Source organism: Brienomyrus brachyistius, chromosome 3, assembly GCF_023856365.1.
Source record: "Brienomyrus brachyistius isolate T26 chromosome 3, BBRACH_0.4, whole genome shotgun sequence".
NCBI lineage: Eukaryota > Metazoa > Chordata > Actinopteri > Osteoglossiformes > Mormyridae > Brienomyrus > Brienomyrus brachyistius.
In genome coordinates this window covers 31,876,890-31,904,062 of record NC_064535.1, presented here as the reverse complement: position 1 = coordinate 31,904,062, position 27,173 = coordinate 31,876,890, and the positions used below count along the sequence as shown (strand labels likewise).

The following is a 27,173-nucleotide window of genomic DNA, read 5'->3' as shown; positions in this document are numbered from 1 at the left end:
GCAAAGCAATCAGCAAACTGAATCCATGACGTCAAGTTAGGAAGCGAGAGAACCACCTGCAAATCAAACGCGGGACCAATCCAAAGCACTAAGCTATAGACAAGGCTGCCAAGACCAGACATGGGTAGACAGGGGGAAAACTGCAGTGAACGGAGTCTGCTAACATACTGTAACTTAAGTCACTGATAGATTAACTGTGTTAATGGTTATACACTGAACCAATCTTGAGGTGCTTGTGACCATGAAAGATCAGCAAGTGGAATTTGGACCAGTTGTGATACAGTATGCCACTATGTTATAGGTCACATTGGGAAAACTATCAAAAGACTTTATTTATGTCTGAAGTTTTAGACATTGGGTATTATTATTGGGTAATCGTAATATCCTACCTGTAATCGTCACAGCTTCTGAAATGAGTGTCATGTCTGTAAGAAAAAAATCAGTATATAAACATGGCAAAGAATATATAGAAGAATATATAAAAAGGATGTAGTGCTGTATGTCCTTTGTGATAGGACAGTATTGTTAGAACTATATGAAATATATGTTAAGTGTTTAAAGCACTGAGAAGTAGCACTTAATGTACTTTAAACATCATTAATTAGTTTGTAAATGCTATTTAAATGCATTTAAACTGTAATAAGACATCCCAAAATAATACGCTTAATACACTTTGCTGAAAGTATATTTTTTTGCTAAGTGTATTTTTTAAATATATACGTTAGTACATTTTTTTCACAAGGGTAATTATGAAGGAAAGTTTGTTTTAGCTGCATTAAAATAAAAATTTGGCAACTCCAGTTCTTCATGTTTTTGGACTGTGGGGAGAAGAAGGAAAACAACATCGAACTGTGTATTTCTGGGAATATCTTTAATTTAGCTGTAATCCACTAGACCCAAGAGACACTGACAGCAAGTAAGACAGAAGTATAAAAACATAATCCAAAATACAAATAATATGGCTGTGTATTTGTAATTCAAGCCAACATTTGTCTACCTATAGACCCTGGCAAACGTGTAACCGTAATTCTGTACATAAGAGGAAGGGAGCCAAGGCTCACATTACAGATAGAAGGCCATCATCCTGGCTGAAGAATTAGCCATCACAGCAATGTACTGTAGCATTGGGCAACCTATACTTGAAGGAATCCCAGAGAGTAGCTCTTCTGAAGCAGCAACACCCAAGGACACAATTAAGTTCCTATATATATGGTAGGTTTGCTACATTCATTATTCAATGGAATAAATTACATTTTGGAATTGGAGGCGCTTGTCCCTCAGTAGTTTTCACATAATTCAGACTGAATTTCAAATCTAATCATTATTCTCTTCCCATTGAGTGAAAGCATAACGGAACTGGTGGATCTAACAGAGCTTAGGTGACCCATCCTGTGATGACAAGGCCATGCACCTCTGAGCACAATATGAACTTATTCCTTATGTCCTGTGTAGAGGTGAAGGTATGACACGCACAGACTCAGGGTTGCCAAAATGCTCTATCCCTAGCTGCTTGTGAATGTCCAGTACAAGGTCCATTTGGACATTGTCAGACGCAGAAATGCGAACTCCGGATTGAACTGCTGTAACACCAGTGAGCGGTTGTTAAAAGAGGGAAGGTTCCTAATTGTTGTGAAAAGATCAATAAATTGAAAGTGCGTCATTAATATTTGTTGGCACCGTGGTCAGTTTGTCTTCATTTTATTTATTGCAGTGGCAATTGTTCAGAAAAATGCTTGCTTGTGATAATGTCCCTGAGGACTCTGCTATTCCTGCGGTCTGCATGGTGGAGGGCTTGTTCTTCTTATGGCTCATACTGTAGAAGAGATGGATGAATATTCACATTCCTGTTCTCTTCCTGGGAAGACCTGGAGCCCATGCAGACACTGGAACCAGGCCTAGAACATGCACATATCCTCTGGCCCTAAGGAGACCATCACAACCATCCTATAATCACAGGAGAATATAAATTTCAATTTATTCTGTCGTTAAAAAGTGACATACCTTGTGCAAATATGTTGTACAATGTACATTCCCCAAAAATCCTTGAATCACGCACAGATCCTGGCCAATGTGCCTCAACGTTGGTTATCAGTTACGTGGTGTCGCAAATGATCTTGGGAGTGGACACAGGTAGGCCCTGAAGGCACATTACATTGGGAAATGAAGCACAATGTTGATACTGAGAGTGTGGAACAAACAAATCCAAATCATAAGAAAGACAAAAAACGACAGAACCAATGCAGCCGGAGATACACACGCAAACCAGATCATGAGACAAACACTCAGGACGGTGGATAACTCAATATTTCAGAAGGATCGTGTACTATAAATCACTCCAAATTAATTTGGTTGATGAATTATAGGTGTGCCTAGAATTCGGAGGGGTGGAGCAGGAACTGACTGGGGGATGGAGACCCTGCTTGATGCAGGCACGAGAGTCATATATTAAAAAAATGTTTATTAGTTTTTAAAATGTTTTTAACTACATTTATGTAAAGTACTTTGAATTACAACTGAGTACGAAATGTGCCTTTTTAGTGTTTTCTTGGCATGTGTGTACTTTTGTGTACTTTTGGTATCTGACTCATTCTCAAAAGAACAACAAGAAATTAGTCCTGATTAATCACCTCAGGCTGTTTTCAACTGTGACCCGTAAAGAAAATAGTACAGGGAGTATATTCCCAGATCAAAGGTAAAGGGAATACATCACTTATTAAACTTGGCAGCTGTTGACGGTGAAGATCCATTCTCTATTCATCCAAGTTGGAAGCAATACACAGGGATGAATGGCAGTTCTGTAAAAAAGGAAAAAAAAACAGTACACAAATATACCAAAGAGCATGATAAAGAGGTGTGATACATAGAAAACTGCGGGTATGTAATTAAGAAGAATAATACAAATTTATGAACTGAGACACGGCGTTTCGATTTGTAATCACGCGACAGCTCGTTCTCCTATTAAAGCTCTCTCTTTCTTTCTCGCCCTCGTTCTCGCCCCATTGATGGACTTTTGAACTAGCGACGCGCTACATGATGCTCATTGTAGAAGATGAATTTAACCCCTGAGAGTCACAGTATTCCTCTGCGTGATGGGAATAAAATCCCTCTTATCGGCCTGGGAACCTATGGAGACCCCCGGACAGTAAGATATTGTTTTTTGTATTATTTGCATTTGCCTTTTTAATCTTATTCTTCAATTTACTTGTTTAGCTATTTTCAATTTTTGATTGTAATATTGTACCGTGTCCCAGTATTGGGTAAGCAGTTCTTGAAAATGCATGAATGACTGCAACAGTTTGAATAGCTGGCAATGCTTACATTAAGTGCACCTTCACTATGCCTTTATAATGAATTCATAGAACATTCAACGCACCTTCATAAGTCATTCAGAGAACATTGAGAAGCAGCATGTAAGTGTACCATGACATCTCAACATACCATGAACAGCATACATTGCTGTTGAAATACAGCATACACACCATACATATTATTAACAAACTTTAAGTTAATAGCAAACATTATAATCATATAATCATATAATGTTCATCCTTAATGCGTATTAAAGATGATAAGGTATGTAAGGATATTCTTACATGCTGCTTATACTGTAAATGTTTTATGTTTTATGAATGCATGATGAAATATTCTATAAATGCATAATGAATGGTGAATAATAACAATAATGAAGGTGCAATTAATGTAAAGCATCACTGAATAGAATTTCTGTAGTGAATTGCAGAAGGCTGTTGTAAGCAGCCTAATCTTCATGTGAATGTGACTGTCCGTATTGAAGAAATTCATGGAAAAACTTCTTTATTCTGGAACAAATACTGTTCTCAAAACATCATGCTCCTCAAAATTCTGTGCTCACTTCTGAACAGTCACAATCTGAAATAATCTGATATTTGTCATTTGCACAACTTCATTGGGATTCTTCTTTTTACATATCCTATCAGACATTCCCCTGAGCCATAAACAAACATACAGTCAAGAGCAAAGGTTGGGGTCCAAGTGCAGGGTCAGGCCATTTATTTAACACCCCTGGAGCTTTTGGGGGGAGGGGGGGCTTCAGTTTCAGGCCCTCCGGTGATGTGAATGTTCTGCCAGGGCTCAAGCCAGCAACTTTCCGACCACGGTTACAGAGGCCTAACCCACTGAGCCACACGCTGCCTCTTGAATTTGGCATGCCTTCCTGACCTGTCATTGTGCTCAGTTAGTGTCGATGATGAATGCTTTTTCTGACAGACGCCCAAAGGAACGACTTGTGAGGCGGTAAAGGCAGCCATCGATGTTGGATACAGACACTTCGATGGCGCCCTGGTGTACTTCAACGAGCATGAGGTCGGTCAGGCAATACGTGAGAAAATCGCGGACGGCACTGTTCGGCGAGAAGACATCTTCTACTGTGGGAAGGTTTGCCTTTGATTGTTTTTGCTCCTATATAAGCTAATTTTTTTGTTCATTTTGTTCAACAGTGTGCTCATGCTCATAGTCATATACTTATTTTACTTGGTCATAGCTGTGGAACACCTTCCACCCCCCGGAGCTAGTGAGACCTGCCCTGGAGAGGACCCTAAAAACCCTGCAGCTGGACTATGTGGATCTTTACATTATCGAACTCCCCATAGCCTTTAAGGTACATACACATGGCTCAGCAATAACCAGATCGAAACCTCACATATTAAAAATATCAGGAATTATGGGTAATAATAGGGTTATGAGCAGACCACTTTAAATATAACCAATTACAAAACCTAATATAATAATAATTTTAAAATGCAATGCAAGAGATAGAGCTTTTCTGTAGCATTCAACATCTGAAATGTCATCACTCAGACATTTCTTAGACACTTTCTTGTCACTTCATATTTCCTCATATTTGATGTAATGCAGGTGACCTTTTGAAAATTAGTTCTTCTAAAGCAGAGCATGTTGGCTTAATGGGCTAAGTTAGCATTTCGCCATGAACTGCTGTGTTCAGGTGTGATACTCACTAAATGTAAGCATGTCAGGGATGAAATCATGTGTAACCTTACATGAGATTCTTATAATTCAGATGTCCTCCATCTATTTACAAACTGATTCTCTGGAAAGTCACACAATAGCAGGACTGGGTATAATCCTCATAGCCTTGGATGTAGGTGTGTTCTTTCTAAATGCGCCCAAACCGAATACCTTTGCCTTCCCTCATAAAAAGTTTGTCGAACTGCAGATGTTACTTACAGGCAGATTGCAACGGATATCTCACCCTGAAATGGTGCTGTTTTTTGTCGGTGCTGAAAAAGGAAATGTCTGTTGCATCCACAGCCCGGAGACGCGTTTTACCCCAAAGACGAGAATGAAAAGTACATTTACCACGAAACTGATCTATGTGCGACATGGGAGGTGAGCAATATCAGAGGGTTCTGTTGGGGTCAATGTAATACTATCAGACATACATCTACAACACAGTATACTGGAAAAGGGAATACAAAAGGAATACTCATATACCTGTACGATATGTAAACAAAACAAGTATCCATACATAGGACTGGCAAGTCCTATTGGCAACATAAGCCACTTCCCCTCACCAAGCTCTACAACTGGCACCACTACCCCCAATTGGGCTTCAAGTGGCCCTGCCCGTATAGGTATATACTGTATTATACAAAAGGAATACTCATAGAGATTTAGCTACACACCGGCCAGCTAAGTGTGGATCTTACCATCCAACAGGCCCTGGAAGCCTGCAAAGATGCAGGACTGACAAAATCTCTTGGAGTGTCCAACTTCAACCGTAGACAGTTGGAGCTGATCCTGAACAAACCAGGCCTCAAACACAAGCCTGTATCTAACCAGGTATAACCCATTGATATGTTGATGGTGTTGCTGAGTAACCACAGCATAATGTGTTTCTTGATTCTTATCACTTATAAGATCCATTTGTGCAGGAAACATTGAAATCAGATGCAGACGAATGTGGGTTTAAATTTGGGTTTGGGTGCTTCGCTGCAGGTGGAGTGTCACCCGTACTTCACTCAGCCCAAGCTACTGGAATACTGTCACCAGAATGACATCATCATTGTGGGCTACAGCCCCCTTGGGACTTCTAGAGATGCCTCGTGGTACCAAAATCCCTCCTTCATTTTAATGACTGTGACGATAACGGTGGCGTTGGCCAGGACATCGCTTTGTGTTTATCTGGGTGATCAAAGACTTGTGGGATCTGTACAAAAAGGGGTCACTTCTCTTTTTCCATACCAGGGTCAATCTAAAGTGTCCCCCTCTACTGGAGGATGAGCTCCTGGTCTCCATCGGCAGGAAGTACAGGAAATCGGCAGCTCAGGTGGCCCTGCGATTCAATGTGCAGCGTGGTGTGGTGGTCATTCCCAAAAGTTTCAACCACCAACGTATCAGGTCGAACTTCCAGGTTAGTCTGAGGGGTGCACCCTCGTGTTAAAGGCTACCTCCTTTCAACTGCTTTGCTTCAGGATCACACACAAATACATTATATGGCTCCTGATCATACCTACAAAACCAAGCACAGACACGTAACTGTGGGCCTCGCAGACACAGGTCCCATAACTGAACTGCGCCATTGAGCATTCTCCCTTTACAGATATTCGACTTCTCTCTCACTGAGGAGGAGATGAAAGCCATCGAAGGCCTCCACAAAAACATCCGCTTTGTGGAGCTTCTCATGTGAGTGAACCTGACCAAGTCATATAATGTTGTTCTAGTCCTGCCCACTTCCTGTCAAAGCACCTCATTTTCTCATTCTTCCTATTAATACCAAAGGATTTTACGTCTCTTGTACCTCGTTTCCACCAACACGAAGCTGGTGCCGGTGCCGGTGTTGGACTGATTTTCGCTTGGTGCCTTTTGAGAATCAGCCTGCATTTCCGCCGGTTACAAAAAAGAACGGAACAGAAATGTTACATAAGGGAAGTGAAAATAAAGTAAAAGTCAATCCGTATTTCATTTTTTGGGTTTAATTTTGCCGAACTAAAAAAAAGTTTCCAGAGTATGACTCATTGCCCCCCGTCTCTATTGCCTGTATCCACTCCATCTCCATAAAGGCTCCCAGTCTGTGTATAGGTGAGGTTATTCTTTATTCTCGCTTGTTGTTTTACTGCTGTCCTTTTACGGATTGCGCAATATAAGAATCTGCTAAAAAAATAAACTTTGCTGTTTGCCTTATGATCTCTTCCCCACTCAAACACCACAATATTTTATTTATTCAACCTGTGACATATTTATAATTTATCGATAAACATATTTATACTATATTATTAAATCTGGTATGTTTCATCTTTCTTAGAATAAAAAAACGATGTTAACTCATTCCGTTAATAAGCTGGCAAGTTGTTTCGCTGCCAGCACTGTTGTTATTAGACTAACTATATCGGTTATGAATTGAATTTTCCGGTATAAGGAAGGTTTGGACCCCATAGCCATTTGGTGCCAAATTCTAAGCCCAGCTTTTCTGTGGTGCTGTGCTGGGGCCATTTTTTTGCAGTGGAAATGTGTGGATCAAGTGCCAGATTGGGAAAAAGTCCGGCACCAGTACCAGCACGGTGGCTTTGGATTTCACTTTCAGGATCCAGGGTCCCTATGACTCCGTATGGATGAAAGTACAGCACTTGTTAAAACACATTGGCTGATTGATTGGTTACCTGTGAGCCTGCCCCCATTTCTGCTGTTATTAAAGTCACTGCTGTGCTCTGCAGGTGGAGTGATCACCCAGAATACCCTTTCCATGATGACTATTAGGAACACAGCATCCAAGCTGCTTCATGCATTGGATTCCACCAGGTTGTTAACGAAATGAGCCTGTGTAATAAAGTGCAGATATATTTAAAATCTTGATGGCTTTACTGGTGTTATTTTATTATGATGATGAGCTGAAGCTGCAGATTTGACATGACTGTTGCTGAAGCTGCAGGCTGAATGAAGACGAGTGTGAAGTTGCAAATGCTGTACATTTGATGTTTAAGAAGGTTAAGAAGCTAAAAAGAATTATGATCATTATTGCTATTATTGTTGATACTATTTCATTGCTTTTCTAACACCTCTGTCTGAAATGACAAGTATAACTGTCAATACCGGGGGTGGGCAATTTTACCTGCAAAGGGCTTTTTGGCAACTGCATAATTAGGTTATTAATTAGAGGACTGATTGGCTGAAGAGTCATCACACCTGGGCTCGAACAGCTGAGCTAAAGGTTATCCCACAAACCTAGATACATAGTGGCCCGTTGTGGATAAGATTGCCCACCCCTGGTCTATACAGTCCGCTATACTGGGGATCAGGTTTAACCCTTTACCCCTAGAAGGTGACCCTACTGGGACCTCAGCCAGCACGCATCACATATCCCATTTGAGCCTCCCATTGTACATATCTGACCATATGTAGCCATGGCAGGATCAACCTGAATCTGATTCAACAAATGACATTGTTCTGCAGGGGGCATGCTGGTAGTACTCGAGCCTTCAGGGTCATTTGTGTGAATTCCACCCCTGCTCTGGGTGTTGGACTTGCATGCTTTCCCTGTGTTGCTCTCTGTGTTGTACTGCTTTCCTCCGGTAGTCAGTAAAAGGGGGTTGGTTAAAATGGTCTCTAAAACTTTACTTAAAGCAGTCATCAATACAGATACCTTCATAATGCATTATAATGGTTGGTACTGCAATATGAAGGTATAAATAAATAATAAACAATTTTTGTTTTTACCTGGGTTATACATCTCAAGGGGGGGGGATACTAATGCTGCATTCCATTTACCACAGAGGTTGGAAGTTTAGCAATTTAGCAATACCAGGCACCCGTTTCAAAAAGCAAGATTTATTGCTTACCCAGATAACTAATTTACCCCAGTTTCTTCACTTACATTCAGCCCAGACCAATCTTAAATCCAACAAGTTGTCCACTTAAGCAAGAAAGCCCTGCTTTCTGAGGGCTGGGCCCCAATTCTAGCCCAGTTAATTGTTAGCCATTGTTAGCATTATCAGTGAATAACAATACATTACTTGGTATTTGCACATAAAAGCACCACAGCAACATGTCCACATATAGCATTTGGACAGTACTGTATGAAAGACTGATTTAGTGAGCCACAAATAAGATATAAGTGCTAATCAACAGTATACAGCTACACCGTTAACTTATGTTGATAAAGAGCGCAGCCATTTTGAATTCTGAACTTGGGGTGGTGTCGATTCTTCCAAGTTCACAAGTTGGAATTCCGACTTCAGGGGCCATTCCAGTTGAAATTTCCGACTGAGAACTCAGAATTTCGAAGTTACGAGTTCAAACGGAACACAGCATACATCAGCCTGTCACACTCATTTGAGATGCTCCAGGGTAGAGGAGAGTCATTGGCTGTTTAAATCCCACTGAAGGTTTAATTAAGTTTTGAGGCCCCTCATCCGCAGAGGCCCCTGGCCTACGCCATTGTTCTACAAGCCTCCCTGCAATTGCTTCATCCTGGGTATGATATTAATCTACATCCAGTCCTGCAAGGAGGCCCTCCACCTTACAGGGAAATTTAGGAGTTGGTGGCAGGTTTGGCACTTCAGCTACCAAAAAAAACTCTGTTACATTCAGACTAGTGTGGTGCTGAGGTATCGCCTTCTGCATGGCTACACTTGGGTTCTCACCCCTGAGGCGGTTCGTTATTTGGTGGGTGCAGCAACATACTGTAATGAGCGCAGAATCCTTACCTCTCCTCTGTGTCTCATAGGTAAAATGGGAGAGGCCCCAAAGCAGAACCCTCCAATGGCCACACCCACATCATCCTGCAGATGGGAGGGCAGATGAAGGAACAACAAGCTGGAACTTGAGCCGATCATCAGGAATGGTGCTTTCCCCACCTCTGCTATAAGAATGGAGGAGGTGAGCCCATCTCGCTCTGTGAGAGCCGCTGTCATGCTGTACATCAGGTCATCTCACTGACACCAGCTAGCCTTGATTTGACCGAGAAAGATTAGCATAGGGCTAGCTGGGTAGAACCTTTGGGTATTTATTTATTTAGTGATTAGTTGTCATTTATTATACACCACAGCACACACCAATGAAATGTGTTCTCTGCATTTAACCCATATCTGACAATGTGACATAGCAGGGAACAGCTAATTCAGCACCCAGGGAGCAGTGCTTGGGGGTGACACCTTGCTCAGGGTACCTCAGTAGTGCCTTGTTGGTTGGGGATTTGAACCTGCAATCTTTACAATTACAAATGCGGATCACCACTGCCCACAAGTAAACACCTCACACACACACAGTATACAGTGTTATAAACGCAGATACTGAGGTGAGTCCTATTAGATTGAATGCCCATTGGCAGTATGTGTCAGCTATAAAAAGGACCTGAAAATCAGCACTTTGACCTGTGAGTTTTCAAATGACAGAGGCTGAACAGTGGGTTTCTGAATCACTACAGTAAAATCCCGCTATAACGGACTTCAGGGGACCTTGCCAAACAGTCCGTTATATCCAGAGATGCTGTATGCCCAGAACACAACTACAGGACACCATTTACTCATGCCACACCTCAGCAGACACACTTGTGGTATAGATTATTATACTGTACATGTAATAATCCAACTTTACCTGACTGTTGGAAGTATATATGGCCTACAAGTGGTTATACATGTATGGTACAGTAGTAACCTTGACCTCATTGGTTACTGCATCCCTCCAGCTGCAAGCGTCATCCGCCGATGCATAGCGTGCCTGGTGATAGACAGCCACACAGACCAATCAGTGTTGTCTGCTGTTAAGCTATTACCTATGTCACGCGCCTTGTAGGCGGAGCCTACATGTCTGTTATAGCTGAACAAAACTACAGTTTTTTATAAGTGAAATTCCGTTATATGCGAGTCCGCTATATCCGATGCTTTTTCTGCATGTTCATAAAGGCATGTGGCCAGGACCAGCGGACCTCGTCCGTTATAGATGATATTCCATTATAAGCAAGTCCACTGGATTTCACTGTAGTACGTGGGTCACAAAAACTGGAAAAGGATTTATATTATTTATATTGTAAAATAATAGTGCATATGCCAAAAACAAGCAAACTGCATCAGCAAAGAGGAACACAAAGGGGAAGGCACAAGTTGAGGTTCACCGAGAAGGATACACAAAATCAGAACATGATAGCTGCTAAATACCATCAAAAATATGGCCTCAAAAATGAGTTAACACCCCTTAGCCATTTCAAAACCTCTGATCAAGTCAACTGGCTAAATTAAAAAAATATAGGGAATATAGGGAATGGCTGAGGTGCCACTGAGAATAAATTTGGGAATCAAATCTGTTTATTTAGCCACCCAAAAAGAAACAGCATTTTTTTCCCAGGACAAATATACTTGCTCTACAAATAAATATCTTGAAACTTACTTTTTTTATTTCCTAAGACTTTTGCATATGACTGTAGCTTTGCTCTTTGTTATGTGCCAGCAGGCATCCTCTTGGTATGTGCTCATCTTTTTTTGCTACTTTTCTCTGTCAGATTGTGAGCTTTCCGTAATACACCACTCACCACTTTACCAAAGGGGAAACAGCAGGTGGCACTTCTCTGTTTCTCGCAGCCTGGCCGCAAAATGTGTACTTCACAGTCACTTTTCCCTACATCATGTTGCTCACCCTGTTGGTCCAGAAATTCACTCTGCTGGGAGACAATTGCAAATTCAGTTTTGCCTGTACCTGGACCTTTGGGTGACACCCAAAGGAAAATGGCTTAAGGTTTGGGTGTTTGGCTATAGTGCCCCCTCCCCTGACACAGTCCCACCCCTCTGCTCCAGCTTCAATAGACACCTTTGAGTGGAATTGATAGGGCTGAAGCTTGAATCACCACCCTTATGCAACTGCTGGTGTCTCCAGATCCTTGGACTTACTTGATTCCTTTGATACTACTACCATTGTGCATCCACAGTCAGAAATGGAAACCGCAGGACCACAAGCAGAAAACTGACATACTGTACAGGAGATGCTGTCCACAACCTAAGAGTCTGGCAAAGCAACCGTATATATTTATCCTAATCAATAAATAACATCAGAAAACTTCTATTTCTTTCATTTCCCTCTATCAGCACCTAATACATTTTACTTCATTAAATTGTTATAAAATAAAGCATACATCCATGAAGGATTTTCACTTGACTTCTGTTCTAATTTTAGATTGCAGTTTTTATCCTTTATGTAATATAAGCATGAATTTGCAATTAAATTGCCGATAGCAATAAGAGCATGACAAACGATGTTCTAGAGCTACCACAGAGATTTGTGGATGTGATGTCACTGGTCCTGAGCTGCTGGCAAGCGAATGGGCCGGAACCACAGTCCATCACCCAAGAACAAAAAAACTGTGGAAAAAAACGTTTAGCTCGGCAGAGGCCAGGGACAGGGCAGCCAGGATGATAATTATCCCGGAGGGAAGCTAGGTGTGTGTGTGTGCGTGTGTGTTAAACTCAAAATGAAACAGCCACATTGGAAGCACATTTGTCGAGTAGTTTTGAGGAATGGATGTGCCAGTTTTGCAACACACAAGTATGTATGGATGCTGGTGCACAGCTCACCTACTCCTACACGTCTTACAGCTCTGTGGAGTTACTGTACATACAGTAACAATTACAATAGATGCAAAGTACGTTTCCTGCAACACAAGAAGCAATAAAGAAAATGACCACAGAACTCCATCATATACAAACAATCAATAAGTTATTAAACCCACCTGGCTACCTGGCCCGCCCAGGTTGTAGCCCAGCCTTGTGCCCTATAGTGCCTGGGATAGGTTACTCAGGATAATCAACTATAAGACAGATGGATAGTTTAACTGACTTGAGCACATCCGTCCATCCATCCATCTTCTGCTGCTTATCCAGGGTTAGGTCATGGGGGATGCAGTCTAAGCAGGGATGTCCACACATCCCTCTTACCACCCAACTCCTCCAGCTTCACTGGGGTAATACCAAGGCATTCCCAAGCCAGCCGAGAGATAATAATCTCTCCAGCGTGTCCGGAGTCTGCCCTGGGACCTCCTTCAAGTGCAACATGCCCGAAACACCTCCCTAGGGTGTTGTCCAAGAGTCATCCTAGATAGATGCCTGAAGCAGCTCAACTGACTCCATTCATTGCAGAGGAGCAGTGGCTCTACTTTGACCCATTCCTGAATGTCCGAGCTCCTCATCCTTTCTCTAAGACAGAGCCTAGCCACCCTGTGGAGGAAACTCTTTTCTGCCACTTGTATTCGCAATTTTACTCTTTCAGTCACTACCCAAAGCTCGTGAGGAACATCACCGGGTCCAGGGATTGCCTCTACAACAGACACCAACAACCTTACAACCTTACGACCACAGCTCTGCACAGCCATCTCAGCAATGGAGTCGGAACATGGCCCATTCAGGCTCTATGTCCCCTTGGGATGCAAGAAGAGTTTTGCCAGAGGTGTGAGTTAAAGATCTTCTGGACAGGGGCCTTCGTAAAATGCTCCCACCTTTACTATGTGTTTGGGTCTACCATGTTTATCTGGCATCCTCCCCCGGCACTGGAACCAACTCACCACCGGGTGATGTTCAGTTCACAGCACAGTTCCTCTCTTCACCAGAGTGTGCAAAATTCTCAAGGGCTCAACAGTGACATTACTTGACTTACCATTGGATTTGACCAAGCATTTTTCTAATCACAAGCACAATGTCCTGACCCACAGAACCACACCCCACACATTGCGACTCTACATTCCTCTCTGTATCATGATCCAAGATCCATATCTTCATTATTTTCATAATGTTTTTTCCAAGGACTTCCTGGCACTGTGCTTCCTAAATATGGTACCACCTTTATTGCTAGCCTCGCCATCTTCTTCGTGCTGTGTTTCATGACTTACAAGCAGAACATGCCCATCTCCAAGGTGGTTGAATCAGCTATGTCACTCCAATGACTGGACCGGATCTGACATGTCAAACAGACCCTGAGCTGAAACAGCAGCATCTCAATAGCAATGGAACCAATGCAAAATGTCAGCTTGAGGTTTCCACGAAACAAACACTTATCTGTCTACTGGTGTTTATTGGACTCAAGCATGTACATGTGTTCTCACTAAAACAATCCCTCTGGAGTGGCCCAGACAGATCTGAGATATGCCATTACAAATAAGATTAGCAACAGCTGGAAATATAGGGCATCAATCCAAAAGAGAGGAGAGATTACAGCCGGCCACTACAGAGGTCTGGCTTTCAGTCTCTCTAGGAAAAGGAGTCACTTAGCACATGAGCAAAAACCATCCATCCATCCATCCATCCATCCATCCATTTTCCAAACCGCTTATCCTACTGGGTTGCGGGGGGTCCAGAGCCTATCACGGAAGCAATGGGCACAACCCAGGATGGGGGGCCAGCCCATCGCAGGGCACACTCACACATCATTCACGCACACATTCACACCTACAAGCAATTTAGCAAGTTCAATTAGCCTCAGCATGTCTTTGGACCGTGGGGGGAAACCGGAGTATCCGGAGGGAACCCCACGACGACATGGGGAGAACATGCAAACTCCGCACACATGTAACCAAGGCGGAGACTTGAACCCGGGTCCCAGAGGTGTGAGGCAACAGTGCTAACCACTGCACCACCATGCCGCCCCCTATGAGCAAAAAAATAATAAGAAAATATGCAAGGTTTACCTTAGGGAACTGCAGTTTTCTTGGGTGCTGGTCTCTTTCTCAACTGCATGTGGAACCATGAATTGCATGATAAACATGGTGCTTATGCTATAATTCGCTCGCTGGCATTATAGCTACATAACAAGCTTGTAAAGAATTATACAAGAAGATAAAAGCTTGCTGGCTATGAGGAGGAAATGGTAAGCATGCTAGCAGAGAGTACCATGGTCCCAGCATTAGTCACAGGTTTCTGAGAACACTTTCTACTACATAGAGAGACAAACATTCATGTGCCATGCTGGTACCTGTCTCTCCTCCACAAGACGGGATGTACACCTTCCAGCTGTTCCATCCCTACACCATGAGCACCATGTGCCTTCTGTCTGAGCCCATGCCATTGCCTGGATTTATGGTGAGCCCCTGGCTGAATGACATACAGTAGGGCTTGAAAGTTTGTGAACCCTATAGAATTGTCTAAATTTCATATAAATATGAGCTGAAAGATCATCAGATTTTCACACAAGTCCTCAAATTAGATAAAGAGAACCCAGTTAAATAAATGAGACAAAAATATTTCACTTGGTCAATTATTTATTGGGGAAAATGGTCCAATCAAATGATCAGTGGCGAAAGTATGTGAACCTTTCATTTCAGTATCTGCTGTGACCCCCTTTTGCAGCAAAAACTGCAACTAAATGTTTCCAGTAACTGTTGATCAGTCCTGCACATTGGCTTAGAGGAATTTTACTCCATTCCTCCTTGCAAAACAGCTTCAGCTCTGGGATGTTGGTGGGTTTCCACACATGAACTGCTTGCTTCAGGTCCTTCCACAACATCTCAATTGGATTAAGGTCAGGGCTTTGAGTAGACCATTCCAAAACATTAATTTTATTCTCCCTTAACCATTCTTTGGTAGAATGACATGTGTGTTTAGGATCGTTGTCTTGCTGCATGACCCACATTCTCTTGAGATTCAGTTTATGGACAGATCTCCTGACGTTTTCCTTTAGTATTTGCTGGTATAATTCAGAATTCATTGTTCCATCAATGATGGCAAGCTGTCCTGGCCCAGATGCAGTAAATCAGGCCGAAACCATAATACTACCACCACCATGTTTCACAGATGGGATAAAATTCTTATGCTGGAATTCTGTGTTTTCCTGTCTCCAAATATAACACTTCTCATTCAAACCAAATAGTTCTATTTTGTTCTCATCCGTCCACAAGACATTCTTCCAGTAGACTTCTGGCTTGTCCACCTGACCTTTAGTAAACAGTAGACAAGCAGCAACATTCTTTAGGGAGAGCAGGGGCTTTCTCCTTGCAACCCTGCCATGAAAACCATTGTTGTTCAGTGTCCTCCTGATGGTGGACTCACAAACATTAACATTAGCCAGTGCAAGAGAGGCCTTCAGTTGCTTAGCAGCTACCCTGAGGTCCTTTGTGATCTGGATGACTATTACATGCCTTGCTTTTGAACTGATCTTAGTTGATCGACCACTCCTGTGGAGGGTAACAATGGTCTTAAATTTCCTCCATTTGTACACAATCTGTCTTACTGTGGATCGGTGGAGTCCGAACTCTAGAGATGGTTTTGTAACCTTTTCCAGCCTGATGAGCATCAACAACCCTTTTTCTGAGGTCCTCAGTAAGCTCCTTTGATCGTACCATGATACAGTTCCACAAATCCATGTTAACACTTAGGTGATAGATCCTTGTTCTTTAAATAACACAGGGTGCCTACACACACCTGATTGTCATCCCATTGATTTAAGACACCTGATTAATTTCACTTTCAAATTACCTGCTAATCCTAGAGGTTCACATACTTTTGCCACTGACAGATATATAATATTGGATAATTTTCCTCAATAAATAATCGACCAAGTGAAATATTTTTAACTGGGTTCTCTTTATCTACTTTGATGAGTTGTGTGAAAATCTGATGATGTTTCAGGTCATATTTATGATGAAATGAAGACAATGCTAAAGGGTTCACAAACTTTCAAGCACCACTGTATCTTTCAGCTGCTTAGTTGCGTTTCCAACTGTACTGGTAGTTATCAGCATACTTAGATGTACAGAATAGATATAAAGCCTCATCATTTTACACATGTTCTTCCGTAAGTTGTACTATGCTTCTGCATAACATTCAGCATGTGAGGCCTTCATGTAATAACTAGTTCTGTGATAATACAGACATGATTTATGACGATGTCGGTGCAGCTTCCATCCTGCCACCCGACACAGGCCTATGTGGAGGACTGTCTCACTGATGGACTTTAACTAGGACCGGATTACAGTTTACACCTTGCTCTTAGCAAACAATCCGGCTACTTCTCTACCTTTGTCCAGTAATGTCAGCATGCCCAGGGGGGTGGGGCTGCCAGTTGACCTTTCACCCCCAGAGGTTTTTTTCTCCCCACTTGGGAGTTTTTGGTTCCTCTCCTCCGCTGTCATCTGACTTTCTCTTTCATTTTTCCATTTTCACTGTTTCTGTGTTCTGTCGTTATCTCTGTTAAGGATGTTCCACAACACACTCCTGTAAAGTGCATTGGGGCAACTTTGTTGTGAAAAGCGCTATATAAAAATAAACTGAATTGAATGATTATTTTCCAGCCCAACCTCTCTCATTAAATACTTCAGGTTATCACTCTCTTTACCTGCACTGTAAGTAAAGTGTCCCCTATAGACTTCATACTGCTCCTGCAGTTAAACTTCAAGCTTCAGAAACTTGAGGATGAACTCTTATGCTGAAGTGGTAGCCAAACTACAACAGGACTGCTGTTCTATATCGCCCCCTGCTGGCAGACATCATTTTGGCAGAGGCTACCATTATGCTATTAGGAAAACAAAAGTGCTTAAGTCAAGTTCACAAAAAAAAACCAAGATCCTGTACATTCATTGGAGGTCAGTGGACAATCATCAAAATATTCAAACCACAAAAAGGTCCTTAAGTTAAAAAGCTAACTTTCAAACTAATCTTGTCACACTTAGCTAAGACAGCAGTCATACATGACTTTCTAGCTTGATTGACCTGAAAATTAAAGCCAAACAGGAGTCACTAAAGCTTTTGGGGTACGAAGCCCTAACAGTGAACCAGACATTTATTTCCTGCTCTTCCAGGGTACTCCTACTTTCTTGCTGATCAGATACACACCCCCAGAAGTACAACAATGCGTATGCGCACCCCTGGTGGGGCTACAGCCTGGGCTGGCTGTTCCCGCTCTGTTCCATGGTCCAAATTCAATCTGTTTCAGCAGGGTAGAATGATTGTATAATTTTCAAATAATATATTTGGAAAGGAGCCAGGCCAATGAATGACATCAGTCAGATATATTGTGAAGCCAGAGAGCACTGTGTGAAGACATGGCTTAATTATTACCATTCATTTTAGTTTTATTTGAATGCAATTTAACTGAAACTCATGCAACTATATCTGTCAAACTCTCCACGGTGAACTTGAAGCCTATTCCATATAGCCAAGAGAAAAGCTGGGAGTACAATTTTGGCATTATGCCAGCGCATTGCAGGGTATGGCCGACTTCACCCAGCTTCATCTTCTTGTACTGCAGAAAAACCTGTGCAACACAGGGAGAACATGCTAACTCCACAATGGAAAAGCAAGGGTGGAAACGCATATCCCTAGAGGGAGCAGAGCTACCCAGTGCCACCCTCTGATTAATTCGTCATAAATCTCGCAGCATTAATTATTTTATTATTAAATCTCAATCCGTAGTGTACCCAGGTATGTACTGCTTATTTCACAGTTGAAGAAACGGTCAGTTCGAAATGTTCAGAGGAAAAATTACTTTTAATATTCACACACATACTGACAAACAGTAAATAACAAAGCCCACGGACTCGGCAAACTTACTAAATGAAATCAGTTAAGCAAAAACAACATATGATCAACCTTAATTATCAAATTTAACGTACTTCCGATTTCTAGAAGGCCTACGGAAAAACAGAAATACATGCAACAAAACCTGAGTTGCCCATTTCGCTGGAAACATGCACACCGGCAGATGGACGTATTTTGTAAACATGGAATACGCAAAATATCTGCGCACGAACCGGAAGTGCGTCACAAACCTTCCGGGCTAGCTCGGAACAGTGTTGCCAACTTAGCGACTTTGTCGCTAGATTTAGCGACTTTTCAGACCCCCTTCACGACTTTTTTTCAAAAAAACGACTAGCAACAATTCTAGCGACTTTTGGACAAACCTTTAGCAACTTTCCAAATGTCGCCAGTACTGTCCTGTAAGCGCGAGGTCTTGCTTTCCCGGTACAGTTACTCATCTCCATGTGTCTGCTCTGATCAGTGAGCGCTAGCTCCGGCTGAAAGGAGCAGCATATTCCCGTGACCGCACGGCAGCTGACACAGATGTGAATGAGCTGCGCATGTGCAAACGAATAAGGAGAATAAGGAAAGCATTCTGTGGCATAAATTATATCTATTTTCATTTTACTTGTAAATATAACTGATAATATCACAACACATTTGCTGTCTTTAACTTTTGTCCAACGCGATTAAATCCGGATTCCGGAATTATTTCATTGCAGAGGATGTAACTGCTGGTTAAAAAGTTCCGTTGTGTTGTCTGACAGAAAATATGCAACGTAATTGATAAATGGTTTTATATTGGACACGTGAGGAAGGATTAGGGAAAACACGCAGAATGCAAATACAACGTAATTACGTCTTCAATATGCAAATATACACATGACGTCATCTGGCGACTTTTCGAGCATACTTTAGCTACTTTCCATTGAAAATAGTTGGCAACACTGGCTCGGAAACACATTTTGCAACTACTGAAAACTACGTAGAAGGTAAGCTCACGGCACGGTCGATACATATTTTAGTATTCGTGATTTTTGGTGATGGACGTTTGTATATGAATATATTAATTAGGCATTGAATATTTGTTTTATCATGAATTTGCTAAACTGAGCGGATTTCACAGGTGTCTAAATTGAACTTGAGGTAGGAGTTTGTGGTCCGTGTACGTGAGTATAATTCGTTTTTCAACTTTAGACGGAAAAAAACAAAGGCGAAAAAAACGGGTCGTTTTCTCCATTTCAACTATACCAATCCTAAAGGGAAAATTGGAAAACGGCTTCTTTCGCGTTTATTGGTTGTCTGTCTGAAGAGGTCAGAAAACGCCTCGTATTCCGTTTGCCTGCGGGTGGGCGAGGTTATAGGTGTGCCTTCTGTCATTGGACAGGTACATCGCGAAGACCACGCCTCCCACAAGATCGTTACAGAATAAGAATTTCGGGTCTCCCCTGACTGCAGGGGTATCTGAGCGTCTCTTAATGCCGTCATTGAGGAATTCCCAGCTCGCCTGTGAATTAAAGCAGTCTTTAAAACAAAGATGACGTTTCAGTCATGCTTCAATCACATGGTGTATTAACATTACATCTTAAAAACTGGGGTCTACAGAGCTCACAAAGTCCCGAAAAATGGTGTTCGTTTAATATTGTGCGTACGAAAAAATTTGCAAAAAAATTGTGCAATAAACAACCTCTAAATGTTGTGCACTGTCCCATAATGAACTGTTTACAACACAATATACTTGTTTTAGTTTGAATTAAAAACAACGTTTTAGCCAAACTTTGTCTTGGCCCTGACCATAAAACATTTAATTTGAGTTAGCATGTTTCTCATATAGCCTGTGACATAATCTCATTCATTGTATGACTGTTATGATCGGCGATAGCAGGTAAGGCGCACGGACAAGGCGACGGGCAGAGAAGCAGGCGATCAGGCATAAGCAGGGAAAACAGGGATTTATTTGGGTTACGGGGATTTGGAAACATCACACGCAGACTAACATCGATGACAGACGCAGGACTCAGGCAAGACATGGACTTAAAAAGACAGGACTGGTTGAAAATAATCAGACACAGCTGGGCACGATCAGGGAAGCACAAGTCAGGGGGGCGTGGCACACACGAGGATCGTACGAGCTGGGCGTGACAATGACGCATTCATTTTCATTAATATATTTGGTTACATTCATTCATTCTTGTCCTTCTATGTCAAGTGACCTTGAGTATGAGAAAGGCATCATAATTAACAGTTAATGTAACTTTGTATTGCATGAAATGTATTCACTCCATTGTTACTATGGCACACCAAAGACAAAAGTTGTCAATTTGCAGGTAAAATTTAAATAAATTCAGCTGAAAGTATGGTGTTGTTCTGCCTTGGCCCATTTTACCAGAACATTATATGTCAAAGTTCAAGAGGGAACCTGCTGATACTGAACGGTCATAATTCCATGAAATATATTCCAATAAATCTATCATTAGATCTCATGCATAACTCATTTAAGCTAGTGATTGGAATATGCTCAGAGTGTATGGACTGTTTGCTAGTAAATAAATGGGATTATATAATACATCACTGCATATTATTTAGAAAATAATCAGCCATTCATAAAATCATTTTCATAACACTCATTATACATTCTACTTTTCCACTTTTTAATACACTTGAAAGTAATGAAGTAGAGAGACAGTACATAGTTTAACCTTGATTGCTTGCCGTAGCATAGCACATTTTATTTCAATGTATTGGGGGGACGACAACGACATTTTGAGCATATAAAATAAAGACTTCTGACTCATCACTGCTTCATTTTCAACAGAATTATGATGGTTATAACAAATTGGGTGAATATTCATGGAGATTAAAATATTAAAACAAGGTTATTAACTGACCTGGGTTAAGTTTCTCAAATTAACATTTATTTTAGTGGCTAGACAAACGTATCAGATGCATAATAGCATCTTGAAAAGGTCTAGGATTGTGGTTGACCACATTTTCAAACAGAACATTCATACCAGGGTATACCAGAAATTGTCCTTCTGCATGGGCTTGGTCTTCACCGGAGAATGGACTTTTACCAAATGATGAACATCAAGTCAGTGAAGATCCAGTCTCTGATTCATAGAGATCAGCAGCTTCAGAATTAAAATTAGGGTTAGCTGTAACATTACGGCCGGAGGATGTTATTGGATCCACAGGGTCGCCGTGAACATGGTACCTCCCCCCATGTCGAAGATCAATGTTATTGAAACTGTTTCCTTGAAATGCAAAGATGGCCATATTTTCTTCACTCGTTGAATAAACTTTGTCCAACTTAATTTGGGGGAAAACATAAAATTAATTGCAATAATTGCTAGTTAATGAACAAGTATTGTGGCTGAGTACGAATCAGAGAAATTTAAATCTGTTAGCCCCAAATCTCCCACTAAGACATACAGTAAAAAAAAAAAACAACTAATAATACTTCTAGAAAACATACTGAGCACACATACCTGAAATATGTCTTCCTCTTTTAACATAAGTTCTGCTCCCTCTTATACGACTCTAATTATCCATGATGAAATCAAGTTTACAAGGCAGATTTATTTGCGCACAAAGACAGACGATCACTCCATGTTGCCTTTTTAATGGAAAGGCGGTCAAGCGCATGCTCAAATGTCGCCAATAGATTAATAATTTGTGTTGTAATCTGCATGTCTATATAGTCATATATAGTACGGTCTACAAGGGACATTATCTGGAAAGCATCTAGAATAAAAGTAAAGTTGTATTTTGTTGATTAATCATATGTCTAAAAGCGAACCATGAATGTCTCCCATTATTTTGCATACTGTTTCACCCAAATATAAGATGACCTCAAAGACTACACGTATTTTGTTTCAGCTACTATTGTCAGAAAAAACTTTTTAAAATACTAAATCATATCCATATACATAAATATTTTATTTTTATTTGACATGAACATATAATAAGCTAACCATGCAGTAAGTAAGTGTATTAAACAAGAAACATCCCAATAAAGAAATGTATTATTTAGGAGGGGAAAGAGTAGATAATGTAAACTCCACATCCTAGATTCCACAAAATGTTTTTGATGTAGCAGACCCATACAGAGGACAAAAAACGTACCGCAGCGAGGGGTCGATTCATTTTAATAATAGGGATTTACAGGACACGATTACAGGGTAACAGAACACACGCATTACAGAGCTACGATATTTACAATTAATATAAACAGAGGAATACACATATTAATTTACACTATTTAAAGGTACGCACGGTGCGGTGCAAAGCCTGCCGGTAACTGCGTAAAGTATATAGTGCTGCATGACCAACCCAGTGGCGTCATCAGCCAGTCGTGGACAGCGGGTGTTCCTTGTGTATAATGACATTTAAGTTCTAGTCCTCGAATATGACGTCCTCGGAGCTCGTGAAGACCCAAAAATGGTCATTTTGGTCTTGGCGCATAATATAAGATTTTCTGGAACTTCTCGGGCTCCGTAATGAAACCGTTTGCCTGTTAATTTAAAACCTCCATTGAATATATGTTTGAGAAAAAGTTTTACGGAGCGGCGAACACAGTTCATAAAAATCTACTTAATTCTTAAGAAAGTCTTTGTAAGACATTCTGTTACACCGCGAAAAGTTCAAAGCCTCATTCCATATTCAGTTTTCTGGCTGTAATATGATCTAACAAAATCAAGCCTTGTGGTTTTAAATCACAGATCCTTGATGTCCAGCACTGAGACTGCGATACACATCAATGATTTTTGTGATTCAAGACATTTCACTGTTTCTGTTTAATCTCGTTAATAGCTGTGAAAATAGGCTATTTCAGCTGTAATGAGATGTTGGTTCAACACTGAGTTAATGGCAACTTGCACACCCCTTGGGTTTCTAAATTTCATTATGGGCGAACTTTAATTTTTGAATATTGACATGTGCACTTCATATTCACTTTCAATCGGGTGCATTGAGTGTCTGTACATATCACAAAGGGTGTACTAACTGTTATAACTGTAAAACATGTGGCAGATACATCTAAAAAAAGTGTGCTTTGAACAGTTCACTGTGGCAAACAATATACACCTCTTGGATTTTCATTTCATGTACTTCCATATTTAATCATTACTATTTACAACCTGTACAATCAGTGTTCATTGGAAAAAATAAATCTGTTAATGCTGGCTATAGCCTTAAAGCTTTGCTATTTTTTTTGTGTGCACAAGATAAAACATACTTTTTTCAGGACGTTGTGGCCCCCGTAGGCCCCAGTTTTTAAGATGTAATGTTAATACACCGTTTAGTATTCGGGCCAATACGGTGCTTGCTCCATTCAATGTTCTCCGAAGAAAAATTCAAATGCAAATCTTTTTGCAGCTATATGTAAAACCGTGCACTTGGGTATGGATTGCAGATCTGTGGCTACCCATTAGAACTCAGAGAGCACCGGTTAATGCATAGCTTGGGGCTCCGTATAAGGTTATTTTGAAGCCTGATTGAAACGTCATTTTTGTTTTAAAGGCTGCTTTAATTCACAGGTGAACTAGGAATTCCTCAATGACAGCATTAAGAGACACTCAGATACCCCTGCAGCCAGGGGAGACCCAAAACTCTTATTCTGTAACGATCTTGTGGGAGGCGTGGTCTTCGCGAAGTACCTGGCCAATGACAGAAGGCACACCTATAACCTCGCCCACCCTCAGGCAAACGGAATACGAGGTGTTTTCTGACCTCTTCAGACAGACAACCAATAAACGCGAAAGAAGCCGTTTTCCAATTTTCCCTTTAGGATTGGTCTAGTCGAAATGGAGAAAACGACCCGTTTTTTCGTGTTTTTTCCGTCTAAAGTTGAAAAACGAATTACACTCACGTACACGGACCAGTTTTTCACTCCAATACCATTTTGAAACCAGTACAAGGTGGACAACAGGTTGTCTGTCTTTTGCTTAGTGGTAAAGACTTCATACTAATCATGTTATTTTTGTTATTCAAGGGTTGATGTAAGGCGAGGGGAGTGGTCCTTTTTGGTATAATTTTAATTAATATTTTAACTACTTGTTCAATTTGAAAAAAATGTGAAGTGTTACTGATTCTGAAAAAAACTATTCAAATAGAGTGAAATACTGCTAATGTGCAATGCATTTAGATTTTTCAAACAAACAAAAAAATAACCATTGCTAATTTAAGATTGCAAGTAATTTAGGGAAATTTTAATTCTGCACCTAGTCTGCATTCCTGTTTTTAAACCATCATGTTTCAATCTCTCTCCTAGATTCCCTCTGGGCAGCTGGGATGGCTAAGAGTCTTCAGGGTCATCTGAGTAACAGAGGCCGCCTGAGGATCACTACACCAGATCAGTAGCTACAGACACATTAGACTAAAGTTTGCATGTCTCTCCAATCCATCTACAATGGAGTCCTTCACCCCTGCCGACCAGGATGTATTACCCATTTTTAAGGATTCCCAAATTAAAATAGATTGTCATGCATGGGATGCCATAGAGGATTTTGCTGACCAGAAGCCTAGCAAATCCTTCACAGAGACAGTGACACTTCCCAGAGATAAGGTCTCTGGATTTATTTACTCTGTTAAAATAAAGTCTGAGACTGAGGACGTCAGTGATGAAGATTATGACGAGTATGTTGCTGTGGAAGAAAAAATGGGTTCTGATGAAACGGATATTATGAAAATAGAGCCTGACAGTCTTCATTCTGCTTCAGACACAGCAAAGATAGAATCAGACAAGAAATCACTTCTAACTGGAACAGGAGCTGGGAATTTCAGTGAACGCTACAGTGTGGAAAATTGGTGTGTTAAAAGAAATGCGTCAATAGGAGATCCAGACACGGTGCAGGAAATACAAACAGTCTTGAAAAAATATCAGTGCAGTGAGTGTGAAAAATGCTTTGTTACTCCACACAAATTGAAAGTGCATCATTTCATTCATACCAAAGAGAAGGAGCATCTCTGTGCTGCATGTGGAAAGGGTTTCAGTTTATTAAACAGTTTAAGAAAACATGAGAGAGTTCACACAGGAGAAAAGCCATATGTTTGCACTGACTGTGGAAAAGCATTTACTTTCTTGAGTAACTTAAAGACTCACAGGAGAATTCACACTGGTGAGAAACCATACTCCTGCACAGCGTGTGGTAAGAATTTTCGTAAAGTTGAGCACCTAAAAGCACACCATCAGAGCCACACGGAGGAGAGACCACATATTTGTGCAGTCTGCGGGAAGGGATACCGACAGCCAGAGAGTGTTAAGGAGCACCTGCTTCTGCACTCAGGAGTGAAACCACACACCTGTGCTGAATGTGGAAAGAGTTTCATCCGACTGAGAAACTTAAAAGAACATCAGCGAATTCACACAGGCAAGAAACCGCACTCTTGTAGTGAGTGTGGGAAACATTTCATTGTTCAGGGAAACTTAACAGTACACATGCGAATCCACACAGGAGAAACTCCATATACCTGCAATCTTTGTGGGAAACGCTATCGACAGTTAGGGAGCTTTAAGGCACATGAACGAGAGCACAGTGGGGAAATGCCCTACAGCTGTACTTACTGTGCGAGAAGTTTCCGGAGATTAGGGCACTTAAAGAGGCATGAGCTAATTCACACAAGAGAGAAACCGTACACTTGTGATACCTGTGGAAAGGAGTATAAATCATTGGGAGGGTTAAGGAAACATCAGCTGAATCATGTGAAACCTCACAGATTCTGAATCATTCTTAATGGTTAATTTTGGAATCAAACACTGTTTTACAGTTGATATTCTCAGCAAATACTATGTGTGTTTTTTCAATGGAAAATTTTACAAAAGTTGAGACTGAAAATATTTGTATGAACCTGCTGTTTGCAGTGACTTCTGCATATCCCAAAAAAGACAAGATGGATTATTATGAGACAGGATGGATGGAGTGGCTTCACAATTACTTGCTTTGTTCAAGTGTTGTTATTGTCAAACGCATTATATTCTCAGTGTAGCACTTTAAGTTAGAACTTCCAGTCAGAATGCCTTGTCTTTGTATTAGTCCAAGATCTTCCCTGCTACATTTGTGTGAACAGTAATGCATGGCCCTGCTCACACAGGGCTGACTAGCATACTGTTGCAACTTTGAACAATGGCTCCATTGTCATGAAACAATAAAAAAGACTTATTAAACTGAGTAAACATTTTGTCAAGATAAAAGTATTACCTGTACACCTCACCTGCTTTTATTTAGAGAGAAGGAATGTCTCCATTTTTTTGTAATTTGAGGTGGAATAAAGTGTAAATCAAGGAATTTGGAGTGCCATTGAACTGAAAAATTATCCAAAACTTCCACAAAGGGTTCTCTTTGAGCAGTATACTGTACATGTCTGTAGGCCTCTGATTTGAATCCTGTCCACAGCAAAGTATTATTATTATTATTGTTATTATTATTATTATTATATTATTGTTGCTCCAGGGATACCAGATAAATGGCCTGATAAAGTGCTCTTACCTGCATACAGGGTGACCCTAAGTTATAGGCAGAATAGGCAGTTGCAAATTATCTTTGTTTCCGAGGAAAGTGAATTTATGTATGTCCATGCCATAGGAAAGCAAGAACGGTATCTGTGAAAGTAAAAGAATTACTATGTACCTGCACCGTGCTTGGACTAACGGCGAGTAAGTGTAACTGAATACATATTCAAAAAAGTAACTATGCA

At 41.0% G+C, this 27,173-nt stretch overlaps 2 protein-coding genes and 2 long non-coding RNA genes across 6 annotated transcripts; 2 read left to right on the top strand and 2 right to left on the bottom strand.

The window, feature by feature from the left end:
* Positions 1–869: 869 nt before the first annotated feature.
* On the bottom strand, positions 870–9,833 carry LOC125738295 (uncharacterized). The gene is made up of 3 exons (XR_007396780.1): positions 9,699–9,833; positions 2,002–2,795; positions 870–1,921 (listed from the first exon to the last, which is right to left on the bottom strand). It is a non-coding gene; the product is annotated as an uncharacterized LOC125738295 (long non-coding RNA).
* Positions 2,856–17,253, top strand: LOC125738289 (aldo-keto reductase family 1 member D1-like). Of its 2 annotated transcripts, XM_049007133.1 has the most exons (11): positions 2,856–2,874; positions 3,020–3,142; positions 4,246–4,413; positions 4,520–4,636; positions 5,308–5,385; positions 5,716–5,838; positions 5,995–6,104; positions 6,244–6,409; positions 6,599–6,681; positions 7,710–7,794; positions 9,719–17,253. In XM_049007133.1, the coding sequence occupies exons 2-10, from the start codon at positions 3,050–3,052 to the stop codon at positions 7,750–7,752; spliced, it is 981 nt and encodes a 326-aa protein (XP_048863090.1). In that variant the 5' UTR covers positions 2,856–2,874; positions 3,020–3,049; the 3' UTR covers positions 7,753–7,794; positions 9,719–17,253. The 2 variants fall into 2 exon arrangements, with proteins under 2 accessions (XP_048863090.1, XP_048863089.1); XM_049007132.1 differs by lacking the exon at positions 2,856–2,874 and having other exon boundaries at positions 2,954–3,142.
* Positions 9,749–26,222, top strand: LOC125738285 (zinc finger protein 501-like). 2 transcript variants are annotated; one of them, XM_049007125.1, is made up of 2 exons: positions 9,749–9,870; positions 24,751–26,222. In XM_049007125.1, the coding sequence occupies exon 2, from the start codon at positions 24,889–24,891 to the stop codon at positions 26,200–26,202; it is 1,314 nt and encodes a 437-aa protein (XP_048863082.1). In that variant the 5' UTR covers positions 9,749–9,870; positions 24,751–24,888; the 3' UTR covers positions 26,203–26,222. The 2 variants fall into 2 exon arrangements, with proteins under 2 accessions (XP_048863082.1, XP_048863081.1); XM_049007124.1 differs by lacking the exon at positions 9,749–9,870 and adding an exon at positions 19,185–19,471.
* On the bottom strand, positions 18,010–18,987 carry LOC125738293 (uncharacterized). Its single transcript, XR_007396777.1, has 2 exons — positions 18,863–18,987; positions 18,010–18,216 (listed from the first exon to the last, which is right to left on the bottom strand). It is a non-coding gene; the product is annotated as an uncharacterized LOC125738293 (long non-coding RNA).
* Positions 26,223–27,173: the final 951 nt, after the last annotated feature.

Excerpts from the sequence above, each read along its gene's own strand:
- LOC125738289 (XM_049007133.1), top strand. The coding sequence starts at position 3,050 with ATGAATTTAACCCCTGAGAGTCACAGTATTCCTCTGCGTGATGGGAAT. Across the intron at positions 6,105-6,243 it reads ACTTCTAGAGATGCCTCGTG|GGTCAATCTAAAGTGTCCCC; the intron begins GTACCAAAATCC and ends TTTCCATACCAG. Across the intron at positions 6,682-7,709 it reads CGCTTTGTGGAGCTTCTCAT|GTGGAGTGATCACCCAGAAT; the intron begins GTGAGTGAACCT and ends TGTGCTCTGCAG.
- LOC125738285 (XM_049007125.1), top strand. The coding sequence starts at position 24,889 with ATGGAGTCCTTCACCCCTGCCGACCAGGATGTATTACCCATTTTTAAG.